The sequence below is a fragment of the Drosophila virilis genome, chromosome 4, assembly GCF_030788295.1.
Source record: "Drosophila virilis strain 15010-1051.87 chromosome 4, Dvir_AGI_RSII-ME, whole genome shotgun sequence".
Taxonomy (NCBI): domain Eukaryota; kingdom Metazoa; phylum Arthropoda; class Insecta; order Diptera; family Drosophilidae; genus Drosophila; species Drosophila virilis.
Genome location: NC_091546.1, coordinates 7,646,892 through 7,666,180, shown reverse-complemented (window position 1 = coordinate 7,666,180; position 19,289 = coordinate 7,646,892). Strand labels below are relative to the sequence as shown.

The 19,289-nt window shown below is 37.4% G+C and overlaps 2 protein-coding genes across 3 annotated transcripts; one reads left to right on the top strand and one right to left on the bottom strand.

Moving 5' to 3' along the window:
- Positions 1–364: 364 nt before the first annotated feature.
- Positions 365–7,293, top strand: santa-maria (scavenger receptor acting in neural tissue and majority of rhodopsin is absent). Its single transcript, XM_002052520.4, has 5 exons — positions 365–581; positions 4,746–4,907; positions 5,062–5,367; positions 5,424–5,943; positions 6,147–7,293. The coding sequence occupies exons 2-5, from the start codon at positions 4,767–4,769 to the stop codon at positions 6,884–6,886; spliced, it is 1,707 nt and encodes a 568-aa protein (XP_002052556.1). The 5' UTR covers positions 365–581; positions 4,746–4,766; the 3' UTR covers positions 6,887–7,293.
- A 1,464-nt stretch (positions 7,294–8,757) lies between these two features.
- Positions 8,758–19,050, bottom strand: LOC6628474 (alpha-tocopherol transfer protein-like). Of its 2 annotated transcripts, none has more exons than XM_002052521.4 (8): positions 18,673–19,050; positions 10,276–10,477; positions 10,115–10,206; positions 9,884–10,037; positions 9,694–9,819; positions 9,405–9,583; positions 9,192–9,342; positions 8,758–9,130 (listed from the first exon to the last, which is right to left on the bottom strand). In XM_002052521.4, the coding sequence occupies exons 2-8, from the start codon at positions 10,460–10,462 to the stop codon at positions 9,081–9,083; spliced, it is 939 nt and encodes a 312-aa protein (XP_002052557.2). In that variant the 5' UTR covers positions 10,463–10,477; positions 18,673–19,050; the 3' UTR covers positions 8,758–9,080. The 2 variants fall into 2 exon arrangements, with proteins under 2 accessions (XP_002052557.2, XP_032294115.1); XM_032438224.2 differs by lacking the exon at positions 18,673–19,050 and adding an exon at positions 13,357–13,427.
- Between the last annotated feature and the right edge of the window lie 239 nt (positions 19,051–19,289).

Below are 19,289 nucleotides of genomic sequence, written 5' to 3'. Positions count from 1 at the left end.
TTTGAGCTACAGTTTGAGTAGCTTTACACTGTAAACTGCTTTGTGCGCTAAAGCTGTGCTTTTTGTGAACAGCTTGTGGGCCGCAGTTGTGCATGCACTGACTTGAAATTTAATGCAGTTTAATTCAAATTTCAATGACAAATAACTGAAGCGCAAATTAACGCTGGCACACACACACACACACACACACATACGCGCACAAATACTCATTGAGCGCATATTCATGTGCATACATACATACACACATAAATATGTACATATGTAGGTACAGGCGCACGTCAAACATTCATCAGCAGCAGCAGCCCGCCCGAACAGCTCATAGTAGGAACACAAACGCCGTAGTCGAAGTCGGGGCAGCGGCATCGGCAGCCCTGTTAGTTGCCCGTCCGCCAGAGAGGGCCGCGCACAGTCGTAATCAAGCGTTGGCGAGTAACGGTACACAAGCGCATTTTTTTTTAGTATTTAGATCGTATTCGCATCCATCCACAGTTTCGCATCAACGTGCCGCGTGTCGTATCCGTGGCCTGCACAGCTCGTACAGCCCGTATCCTTACAGCCACGCGTCAGGAAATACTGCAAGAGTGAGTTATTGTTGGGCAAACAACAAGTCAAATTGACACAAGGATTTAATACAATTGCCAGCTGTTTTCCAGCTTTCCAATTAAAGAAAGAAAAGAAATAAAAATAAAAGTCATTGCTTAATCGCGCGCAGACTTATTAAGATTACAAACGATGGACAATGGCACAAGTACAAGTAGTATATATTCAATATGTAGGCAGTAAGTACTCGAACTGTTAATCTAGCTGTCGATAGGGTACTCAACTTGAGCCAAAAGTCGGCAGACGAACAATGGCAACAGTAAAAATACATATACTCTAAAGATTTTCTCAGCTATTGAGCAATAGTTGCCATAGTTTGAGCAGCACCTGTTGCTGCAGACCTTTTTCTCTCAATTAGCGTGCCAATTAGAAACCGATTTAAATAAATTTGTCAACGCAAACACCTAATTGTTGCGGCTAACTACTCGAGTTTGTTAAATCGCTTCTTTTTTTTTTTTTTTAACTTAAAGTAGTCTACGCTCTGAACTGTTTGTCACACGTGCCAAGCAAAAAACTCGACAGTGTAAACAAATGTTAAGAGGGCACTCAGAACATTCGTACTGTTTGAGTTTGAGATGCATTTAATGAGAATTAACGGGCCGCTAAATATATACAAATTCAATTGCATAGGTCAGGAAGCAACGTACGGCTAAATCTCACCGAGCACTGCAAGTGCAAAGATATAGTAAATATAAGTACTCACTGCGAATGCGGCGACAACAAATGCAAATTGCGTTGTTGCCTCGAAATCTTTCGAGTCAAGTCTATGCCGTTGCGGTTGCCACAATGCCACAATGCCATATTGCATATATGTATTTGTTTGTGGTCAGCCGTATCTGAATCTCAGTCTGGATATCAATTTGAGTGTTGAATGGCGCATCAATTCAATTTGAATAGAGCCTATTGTAAATAAGCTGCACTTGTAACTCTTCCAAGCATTTGTATTTCGATTGTAGGCATCGGGTTCCGCTCGGTAACTGATATGTATATTAAAAACACGTGTTAATCAGTTCCTATATCATGTTCAGCTCGGTTTGATCAATGGAAACAAAAATAATTGCTACTGACTCATTTGCTCAATTATGAATTGAATCGATGAATTTTTAATTTCTAATACGTATACGTACGTTAACCAACTCTTCTAGCTCTTCTTTACGCAATATTCTACTCTCTAACTACTTAAATTCCATTCGAATCGAGTGTCTATTATAAAAGAGTATTAAATAATGCTGGTCAGCTAAATTATTGTGTATTTCAAAGTTTCAAAAATGTTTATTTAATAAGAAATCCCTCTTAACTGTTTATTTTTATTATCTGTTTCATTTTCTGGCTCTTGCTTGAATCGATTAATAATATTTTTCTCTTCTTTGTTTACATTTTCACTTAGATTTTTATTAATTTTTCGCTATAATAATTTGCTGTAACAATTTTACGATACGATATATACGAACTTATGATGTGCTCACAGTTCACTTAAAATAACTTCAAATGAAACTCAAAACATCTCAAATATTGACAAAGTTTCTCGCCTCTCAGCTACCATTTCTTACATAGTTAATAAACGAATTTCATAGAATTTAAAGCAAAAGTAAAACTCAAACCTAGTTTGATAGATCACTTTTTAAAGCGTTCCCAACTTTGACTCAGCAACTGCAAACTATTTCAGTTAAGTTTGTGTGTTAATATAAATATATATATCTAGTTATATATATGATAAAGTGACATTAGCTAATGTCACTTGATCAGAAGAACCTGCCCCAACCTTGGCACTGCGTACTCAGTTGAGCACAAATAAAAATATACAAGCTGACTCGCTGCAGATACTTTAGTATCTATCACTTTGCATTATATTTGTAAAGTGATGTCGGCGTAGTTATATAGTATGATAAGGGGTGTCTATCAATTTGTAGAATTTTGTAAAATTTATAAAATTTTGATGCGCATGCAAAGCGCACAGAGGTTAATTCGAGCGCTTTGTTGTCAATTTTTGCGTTTACAACTCGATTCGCGATCGCCCCTTAAAAAGGCATCTGTGCTCGTATTGCATTGTCGTTTAATGATTGGATTTATTATTAAAGTGGAATATCACATGCTTAATTTAATAACGAAAAATAGTTTATGTTTGCCGCAGCGCGAGAATTGCCTCCCAGCAAAAAAAAAAAAGAAGAAACGAGCCTAATTGAAAGCAATTATTCTTTGCGAAAGCTTCGACTTTAGTCAAAATACGTTCTCTTATATCTGTATATTTATATAGTATATTTGTGTTTTGTGTCTCGTGCGTGGGCATTGATCTTGATTTCAATTAAGTTAAATACACATTAAAAATAAAAATTAACAGAAGAGTCGAGAGTAGATTGGAATTCTAATTTAATGAGCATTCAGAAGAGACTCTACCAATATAATTCAACAAGTGTCAATCAAATTTTGTAGAACCCACAAAAAAATGAAGAAGAGAATGCCCAAATGCCGGCAAACTTTTTTTGTTCATCTTTATTCATGACAAAACGAATGCATTCATCAACTGATGCTCCCTATATATATATTTTTGTACGGGCATTTGGTGCGGGAGAACCGTAGGTGTCAAAGACCCAACCATAGCTCACATCGGGGTCAATTGATAGACTCAATTATGGCAATATATCACAGAGCACAGCGCCCAGACAAATACAGACATGGTTGTATATATATATATACATGCATATTTACATGATGCGATCTGAACAATTTGTATTGTTGATAATTGTTGAGGGCACGTTACGTGAGAATTTTTAAGGAAACAATTACGTTGAATATTTTGTGACCCGGCGACCCATTGATAAGATTGCAGTGAAATGCATTTCGCAGCATTTCCTTGATTTTCGTGCTATCTATGGGTGCACTGTTGCGCCATGGGTCTCTTCAGCTGTTGCTTATCGGGTTCAAAGTACGCTTATCAATAACAGCTGGCAATTGATTCACACCGACTGATGACGCTCTGGTCTGCAATTCAATTGGTTTCTGCACAGACAGCCCGACTCGGATATCGTTTGGGGTAGCTGTACTGCAAAACAGCAACAATACCAATTCTAATTCAAAGAGTTTACAGCTATATTACGTATACGTATATAGCGTATACGTATCAGGTTGCATTGATTATAAAAATATAAAGTAAAAACGCCGGCTTGCATGTGCGCCGCACATAGTCGGCTTCGTAATTATCAACACTGATATGACATACACTCTATCAATAGAAATAAATATGCATGCAAATGTATGACTATTTACTTAACACGAGTGTGAACAAGTCACGTGTTACAATTATTGTCGCAAAACTATCGGAAATGTACTTAATTTATGCCTACTTATACAGCTCTCCAGCTATCTATTAGCCCGCATGCACGCCTACAATACGTTTGCATATAATTTAGATCCATTTGCTGAACTTGAATAAGACACAACGTATTAGGCAGAGGGCAGATCTTCCATAAAGTATGCTACAATTTATTTTCACTGAGCAAATTAAATGAGTTGTTTTTCATTAATAAATAATTGTTAATCATTATTTAAAAAATAACGTCACTTTATCACGCCGAACACTAAATACTCTAGTAGGCATATGGCTTACAAGAGCTTTCTATCCAGCCAATTTACCCATAGAAGCCATATAATATAGTATTCCGATTTCATACGGCATTGCTGACTTTAAAATTGGTACATTCAGAAACTCATTTTGCGAAATATTCTTTCTCTGAATATAACATAGTTTTCTGCTGTTGACTAAATTAATAAATGACAACTCGGTCAGATATAGTGATCGATAATATATACCCTTGTGCTTCTATTATTGTATTATTATATTAAGCAAAGGCAAAAAGGCCAGTTAATGCAAATGATTTTACAAATCGAGCTCTGTTCAGTTGTTTCTATAGCAACTATGCAATATAGGTCAGTGTTGATTAGTTAAATACACATTTTAAGTGTTGATTATTTCACGTTTGTTGAGTTAGGTCCAGATATCAGTTTGTATGAACTAACAGCTCGTCGTCTTCTGTTGCTGTTGCATAAGCACTATTTTTTTCCAGGTCAACCAAGAAGTTTTCATATTTGACAAGCTCAAATTTCATGCTCTATGGCTTCCTTTTTTTTATTTTTGTATTCACCTTAAGACACCTTGGAGCTGCACAGCCATGCCCACACAGAACAGCGGCCAGTGGCGGCGTAAAAGCAATCGGGGTTTGATTATTGGCCTATTTGGGTTTTGCCTTGGACTATTTGGCATAGTGTACGGCATGTTCTGGGAGGATATCTTCAATTGGATCAAGCATAAGGTAATTCAAGTTTACGGCTGCAGCTGCATTCGCTTAACGCCAATTAAAAGCAAGCGGAGTCGAGTCGAGCCGTTGGCTCAAACGAGCCGCCTCAATTGATGCACACTTGTTGAGATTTTCAATTAATGGCAATTGGGATTTGATCTTTGTACAGGAAATGGCGCTCGCGCCCGACACACGCGTCTATCAGAATTGGAAGACGCCGCCAATGGAACTGCACTTGGATATATACTTGTACAACTGGACAAATCCCGAAGAGTTTGGCAATCTAAGCAGCAAGCCCATCTTACAGCAGCTGGGCCCCTATCGTTTCATAGACAGGCCCGATAAGGTAAACATTAGCTGGCATCCATCGAACAACTCGGTCACCTATCGCCGCCGCAGCTTGTACTATTTTGATGCCGCCGGAAGTGCGGGCAGCCTGGACGATGAGATCACCACGCTCAATGCTGTGGCCCTGGTTCGTATTCCCAGTCCAGCAGCAATTTAACCCGGGCTAACTGTCCGCTCTTGCAGTCGGCGGCAGCCACGGCCAAGTATTGGAGTCCCGTCAAGCGGAGCATGGTCGATGTGGGCCTCAAGCTTTATGGTCAGGAGATGTATGTCACGAAAACGGTCGACGAAATGCTCTTCACTGGCTACAGTGATCCCATGATCGATGTGGCCATGGCCATGCCCATTTTTGGGGACGATGTTAAGGTGCCCTTCGACAAGTTCGGCTGGTTCTACACGCGCAATGGCAGTGCCGATCTAACTGGTGTCTTTAATGTCTTCACTGGCGTCGACGATCTGGCCAAGCTGGGTCAAATGCATTCCTGGAACTATCAGACGCACACGGGCTTCTTTGACTCGTACTGCGGCCTGGCCAATGGCTCGGCCGGCGAATTTCAGCCGCAACAGCCACAACCGGGCGGCAGTGTCGGTCTCTTCACGCCGGACATGTGCCGTACTCTGCCATTGGACTACGCGGAGACACAGGAAATCGAAGGATTGCAGGCCTACAAGTTCGCAGGCGGTGCGCGTTCCGTTGACAATGGTAAGCGCCAGCCAAATAATACTCTTTTAATAGCCTTGTAGACAGTATTACAATTTTGCTATCAGGTGTATATCCGTCTGTCTGTTTTTATGCGTACCTGTCTTACAAAGCTGTCGCCTTGAAAGCAAGCAAGAGTCCGTCCTTTTGTTGCAGGGAGCATCGTTATTTATTTGCGCCTTATCGAAAAATAATCTGTCTTGCAGGCACAATATATCCGGAGAATCTGTGCTTCTGCGGTGGCGAATGCGTGCCCTCCGGCGTAATGAATATCAGTTCCTGCCGCTTCGGCTCACCCGTGTTTATGTCGTATCCGCATTTCTACAATGCCGATCCGTTCTATGTGGATCAGGTGGAGGGTCTGCAGCCCAATAAGGAGCAGCACGAGTTCTATATGGTCGTAGAGCCAAGCACAGGCATCCCGCTTGAGGTGGCAGCACGTTTCCAGGTTAACATGCTGGTGGAGCCCATTGAGGGCATCGCATTGTATCAGGACATTCCACGAATTTTCTTTCCGTTGATCTGGTTTGAGCAGAAGGTGAGAATCACGCCCGATTTGGCCGATCAGCTAAAGCTCTTGCCATTGGTCCTGCTGTCTGGCCATATCTTTGCGGGTGTGTGCCTGGCCGTGGGTCTCATTATGCTGCTCTGGATGCCCGTTCATCAACTGCTCGCCTGGTGCCAGACACGTGAATACGACGTGAAGATGCAGCACAAAAGCAATGGACACTACAAAAGTCGCTCGCAGTTCTCCAGTGCCGAAGAGCTGAAGTCCAAGGCCTCGACGCTGGTGTGCGAGAAGAGCGCTGGCGCCACGCCGGACAGTTCGCCGCTGCTGGAACGGAATCGCAAGGCCACTGTGCTGATGTCCAAGTCGCAGACAGGTGATAGTATGGCCACTGCCTCAACAGCCCTCAGCGAGACGGCGGACGGCAAACAGGACTAACGGAGTTAACAGGATCAACTAGCCGTCCTAGTGCTTTATCATAGTTAATAGTCAGTTAGTGTAGGAAAAACATGCATATTATATAAATATATGTATAAGCATATATATAAATATGTCCCTCATCCTGTTTGGATACAGCTCCTCATTCCGGAGTACATACATGCATAGGTGGCAATGCCAAAGATTATATAGCTGCGGGGAGAGTTGTATGAATGCCATGGCATGGCATATTGCATAGCTAACGAATACTCTTTCTACATCTTAATAAATATATATAGTTTTAGAATTGTATTTGAAATGTTAAGACACTAGAACACAGAGAATTTTGATAAAATTATTTTCTAAAAATCATAGGAATGTTTTTATATGTAAAAGCTCAATATCGAATTAAACATTTTATATACAAACATGTGTGGTTTAATTCCACTTAGCTTTGTTTAAGTGGTTTGCTAATTGCATTTTTTCTTCTAATCATTGACAGTTGTCGAAAAAGTTGTGATATTTGTTAGTTACCTTATATGATCAAGGTGCAAGTTTAGACGGGCAATCGGGAAATTCCATCCAACATTTTCATACATGCATACATACATACATACATATATACATACATACATACACACATACATACATACATACATACATACATACATACATACATACATACATACATACATACATACATACATACATACATACATACATACATACATACATACATACATACATACATACATACATACATACATACATACATACATTCATACATACATACATATATACATACATACATACATACATACATACATACATACATACATACATACAAACATACATACGTACATACATACATACATACATACATACATACGTACATACATACGTACATACGTACATACGTACATACGTACATACGTACATACATACATATATACTTATTATGTACATACATATATTCATATTATGTAAATACATATATACATATTATGTACATACATACATACATATTATGTACATACTAACACAATAAAACACTAAAAAAAACACAAAAAAAATACCAAAAAAAAATACTACACTACTAGCTTTGCATGAAAAACTGCCGAGCCTACATGAATTCTTGAGAATCGAGGAGGAGAGCACTTGGTAGAAATTCGTTTTATTTAAATTTGCAACATAGCGACAAGTAAGCTTGACTTGCTTTTGGTATTAAAAGGGAACCATATATGTTTATACATATGTATATATTTATAAATGCACACACACATGCATGCATACACTAACACACACACTCCAAAATATACACAACATTATTCGTGGTAAAAATTAATGTAAAAATATTTTATATGGACATAGGACGAAATTTCCTACCACCAAAACTTGGCCAAATCTCATCCGATTTTCACGAGGCTAGGCTTCTAAATCTGGCAACATTATTGTTGTTTTAAGGTTTAGTCCGATTGGTTTTAAACTTACTTTCAAAGCTACATAAGAACTAAATGATTATGTGTTTCAGCGATTTGGAAAATTTCGCCCTCAACGGCTTTAAATTACCGTCAGGTCGGTTTTAAAACTAATTATCAAAGATCTTTAAGAGAATTTGTTATATATCTACCACGAGCGACTGCTTACACACACTGCTTAGCCAGAGTGCTTGTGTGCGCTGCTTGTCAATTTGTGCTTAATGAACTGCTTGGGAACTATTCAGTGACTCTTAAACTGTATTGGCTGTTCTATTTAAGTTAGCAATAATTTAAGATTTCTATTTCTGTCTAGGGATATAACTACAGCTTACACACTGACTGCTTGCTTTGCATTCAATAGCCTACATATATTACATATATTTGCTTGCCTTATTTCAAAGTTTAAAAGATGTATTTATCAGTATAAAAGGTAACAAAATTTACATTTTATTGCTACACATAGAAACATATGTACATAACATAGTTACTTATAATATATAGTACAATATACCTTACGAAAAAAAACCCTAGTAAAGTCTTTGCTCTATGTAGCGTGTTGTGTGCGTTTCGTATCGCAGATCATACTTGAACTTAATAACACTTTAGCTTTAAACAATTTTGGAGCAAATAACTACAAATTACAATGGTACAACAATATTAGCAATATCACAAATGACCCAACTTACAGACTTAAGATAGAAATCAAACAAAAATGAGGTATGGAAGACTTATCCAAATTATTTCTTTGACTTTTTGTAGTCCTCAGTGTAGCCATAGCTGTCGGCCTCTGTAAAATCAAAAAAACAATATTATTTCAAAGAGCTAATGAGTATATTTAAGCTACTTACGTTCGTAATCCTTGGAGTAGCACTCAAAGAACTCGCCCAACAGCTTGCCAGGCGGCAGCTCCCAAGTGGCCGTGCCGCCATATTTGGGCGGCAGGGCGCCGGCATCAATGTGCGTGGTTAAGGACTTCCAGTCCTTGCCGTGGAAAAAGATCTGCGCCAAATAAGTCAATTAAGTATTAAGTACTGTTGCAGGCTTATTATTATTTAACTTACGCGCTTGCGCAGCTTCTCGCGAATGAAGGGCTTGAATATGGCAAACAGCATATTGAATATGTACGAGTTATTCACAATGTGAACACCCTTCAGGCGCATGCAGATGCACTCCTGCACATAATCCAACAGCATGGCGGCAAACGATGGTGTGAACTGTGTTATGTGGCTCAAAGGTAGACCTGTAACAATAGACACGACGTTATTGTTAATGCTTCGTCCGGTCGTAAAGCAAAGTGCACATCATATTAAACTTGACCAACGCACTTTATGGCCGGCTTTGCTTTATTACCTTCCATATCAATTATGACAACGGCGCCACAGATTTGTGAAAATGGCTCCACCATGGAGCCCAGCACGGTCAGCTGTATGCCACGAAACAGATCCGGCAGCGGCACCTTTGATGGCTTCCATTTCTCTATTAAGGTCGAGAGATTAGGCACACGCTTGCACATATTTTTAAGGGTCGTTTTGTTACTTACTGCCCGCTTCGAGGACGAGTAGACGACGACCATGCTGATCCCTGTTGGGCAGCAGGTTCAAGATTTCACCCTCAAACACATTGCGCAGCTTGGCGGGCACAATGTTCTCACAGGCAATGCCATACTTCAGTTTCATGTTGTAGAAATTCTTGAGCTGTAAAATAAAGCAAGCGAAATTAACTATATCAGTCAGTCCAGATTTCTTTAATCTAGAAAATGCTTAAAACTTACGCGCTTGAGAGCACTCTCGGGATAATAGTGGCAAGGGCGCAGAAACATCATCATGTACTCATCATCCAGTGGCAAGTGTAGGTACTTTTCATCTATTAGAAGTGAGAAAATATTCAAAGTAAATAAACAATAGCTTGGCCTGGGCAACAGCGGCTACTCACTTTGTATGAGCTCCCTGAGCTCCTTAATGGCCTGCTCCTTGATGCCGGGCAGCTCGCGCAGCTCATCTTGTGCCTTCTTCAGGGCCCAGTCGGGCGCCTGCTCCTTTTCCATGCGTATCTGGGCGCTGCCCAGGTCAATATATGGCAGCTGATTGTCATCGTAGCTAATGCACTCCGCTTTGCCCATCTTGACTACTTGGAGCTGCGATCGAGAATGAAAGTATATTCAATAAGCTCAAAAGTTTTTGTAGCCAAAGTGCTTGACACAACTGGGTTATTTCCGCCCTAGCGCAGTGGTTCAATGCCTTGGCCCAATGCTCAAACATGACTCAATGCTGAACTTCATTAACAAGCCCGCAGCGGAAGACGAAGCCGACAAAACACGCACACACGAATACAGACAGTGGCCAAGAGCGGCAGACTGAGAGCCGAGAGAGGGTGCTAGGGCGAGATGTAGACAATGTTACCAAAACTGGTCACACAACGTCACAAGCCGCACGCCGCATGCCGCACGCCGAAAACCGCTAAGGTTTATGTAAATACCCTAACTAAGAGTAAGTTGATTTTATAACAAAGTTTGTCAGTCTAAAAAAACTTATAATAGCCCTTCTCATATATATATAATCTTTATATATATAATCTACGTATACAACAAAGTACGTATGCAAACTTGACCTTGTGCTTAACATACTGTTAACATTCGCATTTAACAGAGTGAAAATTGATAATGTTGTTTAACAGACAGCACTCGAAAACCGTAAAGGAAAAGAGACCCCTCAAGACAATGGTTAAAAGCACTACAAAGTAAACTCGGATAAATTATAATTCAATAATTCTATTATATTTTAGACACTTCTTAAGTCAAAATGGAGTTCTTATGCACATGTACAAAATTCTAAATTTTCCATATATTATAAATTGGATGTATAACTCTTTAATTATAGAGTGTTTAATGAAGTAAAGTCTAAAAATACCAATCTCTACTTTGATATTTCTACTATGCTCTTAATATGTTTGCAATTTATATTAATTGCTGACTGCCTTAGTTTAATTTTTTCCATTATATTTTAAGAGTATTTAAGCTGCGGCTTGTGTATATAATTTTTTTTATGCTTATTGTTGCGGCTATTTTTGACTATTCGTAGACGACTTGGCAACGACTTGGCTAATAAAACCAGGCCCAACTTGACTAAGCATGACGTAGCGAAACATGCTCCACACTTGACCCAAAGCAGAGAGAGGGGTACAACGAGAGATAGAGAGAGAGACTGAGAGAGCGAGAGGGAGATCTAGCTAGCCGCCACGAAGCACCCATCAAACGTATGTTAACTGTTCCAAAAGCCGTTTTACGACTCGGCCAAAGAGCAATTAGTTAGTCTATTTGTGTGCGACATTTTCAAGGTAAAAGTCAAGGCCAGAGCAGAGCTAAAACCGACTCAATATTAAATTTTAAATACTCATTGAAATCGTCAATAGAAACCATTAGATATAAACTGATTTCTGCTTTACTATTCAGGCAACGTGCATGTCGGGCTTTCAGTTTGTTCGGCACACAAAAACTCCAGATATTTTCGAATAAAAAACCTTTTGCAACTTGGCTTTGGTTGTTTGCAGGTTTTTTTTTCTCCTTTTCTCTTTTTGTTTTTTTTTTTTTTTTGGGCATTATATTTGGGTTTACTTTGTCCCGAGTTCAACAGCCCATAATGTTATGCGCATACATTTTGTTTTGGACCTTCTGTTAAGTAAAGTAAAGTACTCGAATCGAGCAGCGTAAAAAGAGTATAAATAAATAATATAGTAAAGCAGCGTGCAGCTAATATGAATTGTGGATCGTGGCAGCAAAATGATTCCCAATTAGCCACATGCAAAGTGTCACGTCAATTACAAAATGTTGGCACAAAAATTAAGATAATGATACCCCGTTATAGAAAACAAAACTAAATTGATCAAGGCATTACATAAGGGTGAGCCTATTTTAAGGAATTAAGCTGTCAACTCTTTGAAAATATAATCAGCCAATTTAAATCTTTAAACAATCTGTTGTGATCTTGAAGAAAAGTACAATAAGAAAAAGTTACTTCAAATAGGGTTCAAAAAACAGCTACAAAATAAATATCATAAAAAACTTAAACCGAACCCTTGTCAAAAGTTATGTTCAATAAATCTGATAAATCTATTGGAATATATAACTACAGCAAAATAATATAGTGGATCCATTCGTCTCCCTTACGAATGTGAGACTGTTTTTGTATCGATCATATGAAACAAAACTATAATGCCATCTATGTGTCACATAATAAAATCTGATTAGCTTAGCAAAGATCTTGAATATTGCAACAATCGATAATAAAAACAAAGGAAAAACAACAAAACGAAATCAACAAGTAAATGGAGACAAAGTCAAACAAAACCAAACTTGAAAACATTTTATAGATTTGCTAATCATTGATGAAAAGAAGCCGCCTAAAACAAAGAATGAATTATGAAAAGATTTTGAAGCATTCTATCAAAACAAATAAGGAATATAAATATTTAAAATAGAATATCCACAAAAAAACATAGTATAATAATATAGTGAAAAAATTGAATATACTAATATATCTAAAGAAGGGAACTTTGTTATTGACTCAAAGAAAGGATTTGAATTTAGACGTTCTGCTATTATTGTAAATAAGAAAAGTGTAAATCATTCACTAAATTATTTCCTATATTTTAAAACAAATGAAATATATAATGCTGAACGCCCTTCTTTGCGCTTCTCACTATTCAAAGTTCATTAGCCAAAACTCCCATTAGCATTGAACTAAAACCTGTGTCATCTTTATCAAGGTTATATCCACTTAAGGTGCAGTCTTCATTTCGCTATATACGTAAGAAAATAAACAATGACCAACCAGACCCAATCAAGGTCCACAGGAAATCAGATCACTTTATTTATTTATGAGCTTTAATTGGGCAATTTACCCTACTCGATATATACGTACGTTACATATGCGACTTATTGCACAGCTCCACAATGAATAATAATAAAGTGTATATAGCAATAAATATGTATATATTCTGTTGTCACATACAACTGACCTCACTTAGGATAATTTGTTGTTAAATTGCAACTCAAATGAGGCGAGTCGTTCTCGACTGGCTGCCGGGAACTTTCTAGCTCAACTGCAATTAAGTAGCTGCCCATCAATAAACAGTCGTTTAATCAACAGTAGTCGCTGGCTAACTGGCAAATATGAAATATTATTTTAATGCTGATAACTGGTATCGCAAGTCGCAATAGAAATTAGGGATGTGTGTGTATACATAAATATCGAGCAGAAACAAATTTAACTTTTATACTAACTTTATTTTTATTAAATTTATATATTATATCAAAAAATTCTAAAAAAAATTTATTACCATTTATAGAATCCATAAAATGGAATATAGATACTTTTTTAATTTCTTGTAGGAAAACCCATTTTCAGACCAGATCAACTTTGAATACATTTGGAATGAACATGTTTAAAAACTATGTGAGGACGGTATCACAAATATACAAGTTTCCCATGGAGTCAATTAAAATATATGTATTTAATAATAAAGATACAAATTTTAAAACAAATTTGACCCACATTCAGCATCTGCAAAATAGTTAAGACGCACGAGGTCGATTTTAAATTAAATGCATAATAAATATTGTATAATAATAAGCTGAGAGAAGAATCTCAACTTCTGCCCACCTTTCCTTAACAGCAATCTTAACGACCTTCCACATTCATTTTTCGGTTCGCTTTTGAATGTGATTGTTCGTTTTTGTAAGGTTTACCCGAAAATGTGTGGCCTTGAATAAGCTTAAAACAACTGCCAATTCTTACAATTTCTGTTTACGCCAACATAAAAGAAAGGTTCGCATATGAGACGAAAGTTAATATAACAAAAGGTCTAAGAAAATTTCAAAATGTGTGTAAATTTCTATAGCAATGGGGATAAGTAATTATAGAAGACTATTTTATAGGGACTCTGGCTCACACACAAAAAGCGAATCATCGCTCACGAGCCCATCTCTAATCAACCATATTGCATTTAAGAGTCTTTATATAGAGTCAGTCGTATTGCATGTATTTCAGTTTGAGGGCGACCCTTTGTACATATAGGAGAAATGTTTAATCGGTCTATATATATATATGTATTGAAATATCGTTAAAGTATAAATACATTTGCACAAGCGATTATCGTCTAAGTACAATAGCTTTAAAGTACCCGCCAGATAATTGGCTATTCTTGTTGCTTAAGCCTGATTAGCGCTCCGAAAACAAAACAAAATAAATAAAACTTGAGAAAATAAAGCAAACTGAATTCGTACATAAAGCAAACTTGACAATATCAAAGCTGCTTGGTAATGCACTTAATAAAAAAACTCATAAAATTCAAACTGCACTCGATATCTATTAAAAATCATAAAGAAATGGAAATACACATAGCGTGATCCGCATAAATGAACAAGCTCTAAAATTGATCAGGCAGTCGTCCATTAAATGCAAATTACTGTTTTTACAGAATCTTATAGACCCCAGACCAGATGACACAGCACTTGTTGTCTGAAATGTATGAAAAAACAAGAGTGCTTTATTCGGGAATGTTTGACTAGGGGATACCCTGTATCTGCTTCTGCATACACAATAACTGTGAGTTAGATTTCGATATCGATTCCTTATTGGTTATCGGTTATCGGAAACAAACTCATGCTACAAAGAGAACCCTAATTTAAAGTTTCTGAAAGCAACGTGGACAGACTGATGGATGCACAGACGAGCATGGCTTGTTTTATCCATTTCCAATGGGTACAGGGTATAAGCAGAGAAAAAATAGCACATGCATTTGGCGATGATGACTTGAAAATGTGCATAAATTCTATAAGCATACAACACAGTCGTGGTTGTGGTTGTAGTCGTAGTCGTAGTTTTAGTTGTAGTTATAATCGTAAACCATGTGCGAACTGCACGCGCCCCGCCCCACCGATGATCATTCATAAGATCGTAACGAGCTAATTGAAATAACAATAACAATGTGTTAGAAACGTGTTAGAACAGCAAGTATTACTGTGAACAGAACTGAAGATTCTGGATATGCCAAACAGCAAGACTGATGATGAGTAATGCTCATAACGGAGGTGTATATTATAACCTGTCTATATACAAATAATATATACACATTAATAATATAACACACATTTCATGCAAATCATGAAAGTGGCTTTTCTATTATAATAATAATATTATTAGCACCTGGCTATTATTCATAATTACAATTAATTTGAAATGACAACACAAAATGCAAATTGTGGCAATTATATGTCGGGCCTAACGATAACAGACCTTTGAACGCGATTGCAGTATCCGATATTACAAAGGCCAGAAATCAATGGAAATTATATTGACTCTAAGCCTTAAGTGTGGAAAATATTATTATTTAATTCAATATTGTTACGTAAATCGCTTCGAAAGTTGACTCTTTCAATATTGTAAGAACTTTGTCAACTGTTAATTTTAGCATTATTGTTTATTTAAAATTTCAAAACTATAAAAACTGTTGATTTTTAAGTGCTTTATTTGAAAGTATGCATGATATCATCAAATACACAAGACAAATGCAACAAATGATTAGCAACATTTTTCTAATTGATTATAGCCTAAGACTAAAGGCGTTGATTTGACAACTAACTAGGCAAGTTTCTGTCCATAAAAATTTCCATTCGAATGAAAGGCAAAAAATTTCATCCCTGAAAACATCACGTACGTAAATTTAAAAAATAATAAGCGAAGGCTGATGCGGTCACAAGAGAAGTGACCATGGCGGGAAGAAGAAGAGAGAATGAAAATTTCGGAGAAAATGCAAGTGCGAAAAACTGAGTTATTTGAGTTAAACACCAAATCCACTATAAATGCTCTTTATAGAAGTGCAAGTGCCGGAACTCTATTTGTTTATTTAACGTTTCAATAAAATTGAATAGACAAATTTTTAGCTAATCTTGAAGAATTCATTTTCAGCCTATTTTTAGATGGCAAAAATGCGTGAATAAAGTTTAAAATCAGGGACCCTCAAGAAATATAGAGGGAGTCATTTTCGATGTAAATAAAGTTTTTATATTCTAGAAGAGCATCAACAGTCGCGTTGTTAAGGCCATATTCCTCTGTTCTTGTACGAACAACTTAATTGTTTATTATGCTATCTTATATCTTGAACCGAATCTGGCAATAATTAGTTGAACTATGCTGCCTTCCTTATCAATATCGCACTTCTATATTACATATATAGCATAATAGCAATAGCTGGTCGAAAAAGAGTTGTTGAATGGCAAAATTTTCTGTTTCTGGGAAACAAGAAACTGACCACTTTGAACCCGCCACCTTTTGAAATGTTGGACTTGCAAACACTTCCCATAAGTGTTTACCACTTGAAATTGCTGAGGAATTTGCATATGTAAAAAAATGTAATTGCATATATCAAACGTTGTGTCGGCCTAGAAATCGTGCTCTAGAATCAAGCAGAGCCGGTTTTGATATTCAAACTGCCAAACGTTGGCATCGATATACTATATATATTTATATATATATTGGCAAAACAACTTGCCATCGGCTCAAGTACAGATTGGCACACGCATCTGATTTTTCGCCTAGGCAAATGCCAAAATTCAAAAGCGGCTTTTGTTCGCTTTTTATGCTCTTTTATTTTTTTTCTATTTTTTTATATTTTTCGCTATATATCAGCCCACACCTGACAAATTAACTTTTTGGCCAAATACACGAACAGTAACAAGAAACTATGTATGCATACATAACTGAAGTATAGCGGCTGTTAAAGATGTTTAACTGGTTTCCAGTTGGACTGTTCAGTTTTTGGCGCTTTTTTTTTTATAGTACTCAGATGTTGACTGCATGTTGGCCTATTCAATACGCAGTCGTCAGCAAGGTCGCAGTTTTTCAGCAGTTGATAGTGTATAAAGAGTCTAAAATTGGTTAGACAAACACAAATTGAGGCACAAGCCTATCAAGCATGCCTTTCGTCTATCGGCATGTGTTTTGGTGTCATTAGCACAATGCTCGATCGCTGGCCACTGTCTGTAATATTTATAAGGCCAGCGTACGTAAATCCCATGAATCAGCATTAACACAACACATAAGGTAAACAAGTGCGAGTCTCACTGAGTACTTCGCACAACTGCAAATTGTATGCAATCAAAATCAGTGCGTGTCAAGCTCAACAACCTTCAGACACTTTGACAAAGGGACAACACACAGTTAATGTACATTTAAATTATGCTACAAATACCAAATAAAGTCCAACTTCACACACGATATCTGACGATCACAACATATGTTGCTATATATAGTTGCTATTCTTGGTGTATCTTTGAGAAATATAGATTCTGTCTATAAAAAATAAAAAGTATGGGAAATGAGTTTCTTAAGCAGTTGAGTCAATAAGGGACACCGGTTCAAACCCTAGATGTTAAAACTCGAGATTCTACATAACTTTATTCTATTGCAGCTTTTAAATTGAAGCACTTCATGCAAAACTTTCTCAGACTAATGCGAATAACAATTTTGACGTGATAAATTGCAAGCATTAAAAATCTTTTAAAGTGCTTTTAAGAAATACAGAAAAGATTAGAACGATATTTAATAGGGCTTTACAGAAATATGAACAAGGAATATAGAAGACAACGAAATTGGCTCGCCTAATAAATTAAATGAATACATTTTTGTTATTTAAAATAATTTCTAAAGCACTTAAAATTAATTAAAATTGTCAGTAGATAAAAAAAATTTAATTATTTTAAATAATGAAATAAAAGCGAGCCAATTAAATCGTCGTAAAAAACCGGATCATTGCAGTTAATATATTCGATTTAAAGTAGGAAATAAAATGCCATAATAAAAATTAAGGTTTGTAATTAAGTTTGCACTCCAAATTTCTAACTTTTTCCTACTTTTGTTGGAGTAGAAAGTGAAACTGATTATAAAAGTATTTTCGAGCTTTAATTTTAAAGGCCTTTTAACAATTCTCACTGTAATTATCGACGGCTCCGCAGATATGGATAAGAAGAAGCGGCAATCAATTTATATCCAACTACATTGTAAATGACTGGAAGCTGAAAGTTGTAGCAGCAGCTGATCGGGCCGATTATGAATGGGCAGCTAGATGGAATCGCTGACGAAATGCTGCAGGCGGCAAGTGGTAATTGTTTTTATTGCCAATCCGCTGGAGCGGCACTTGAATGCCAGGCAAGACTTATGGCTGCCCGTTGTGGCAGGCAAAGGCAGAAAGTGTGTCAACGCTGCCGCGCATGCGCATAACTAACAACAACAACAACAACAGCAACAACAACAAAAAGCAGCTACTGGCACTTACCGTAACAATTGCTTAAAATTCACACTGTTTCACTTGAATATTAAAAATAAATGCACAAAATTTGGCAATGGGCCAAAAAAAAGAGTTTTCACGTTTCACTTTACACAGATTTTGCAAGCTCAACACACACACACACACATGCGCGCACACACACACAGTGCAGACTCACACAAATAGAGCAATTGTGTGTACAAAGGCTGCGGCTTTTGGCTTTTGGGCAGGACGCGGCGTGGCGTGGCAAGGCGGCGACTTATCGCAAATGCTAACAATGAAGATATCTATGTGGATATGCTGTGTAGATGCGAGCGCGACAAACGACGTCCAATTGGCAGCGCGGCTAAAACGTCTCTGAGTTGGAAGCTCACGAGCGCGAGCTTATGAAATTAATTAACTGGCCAAGTCAGGCTTGACAAACTAAGTAAAAGCAGCAAACGGCAGCAGCACAAATGCAAAAAGAGATACATACAATAACAACAACAACAACAACAAATGCCAGCACAACTACACTTCAATAATGACAGTAAAAGCTTTTGCTTGCTGAAGCGCTCTTTGCGCTGGGCGCTGCCAACTTGTGCAAGGCAAAGCTTTGCTTCAAAATGCAAGCTTTCAAAGTTCTG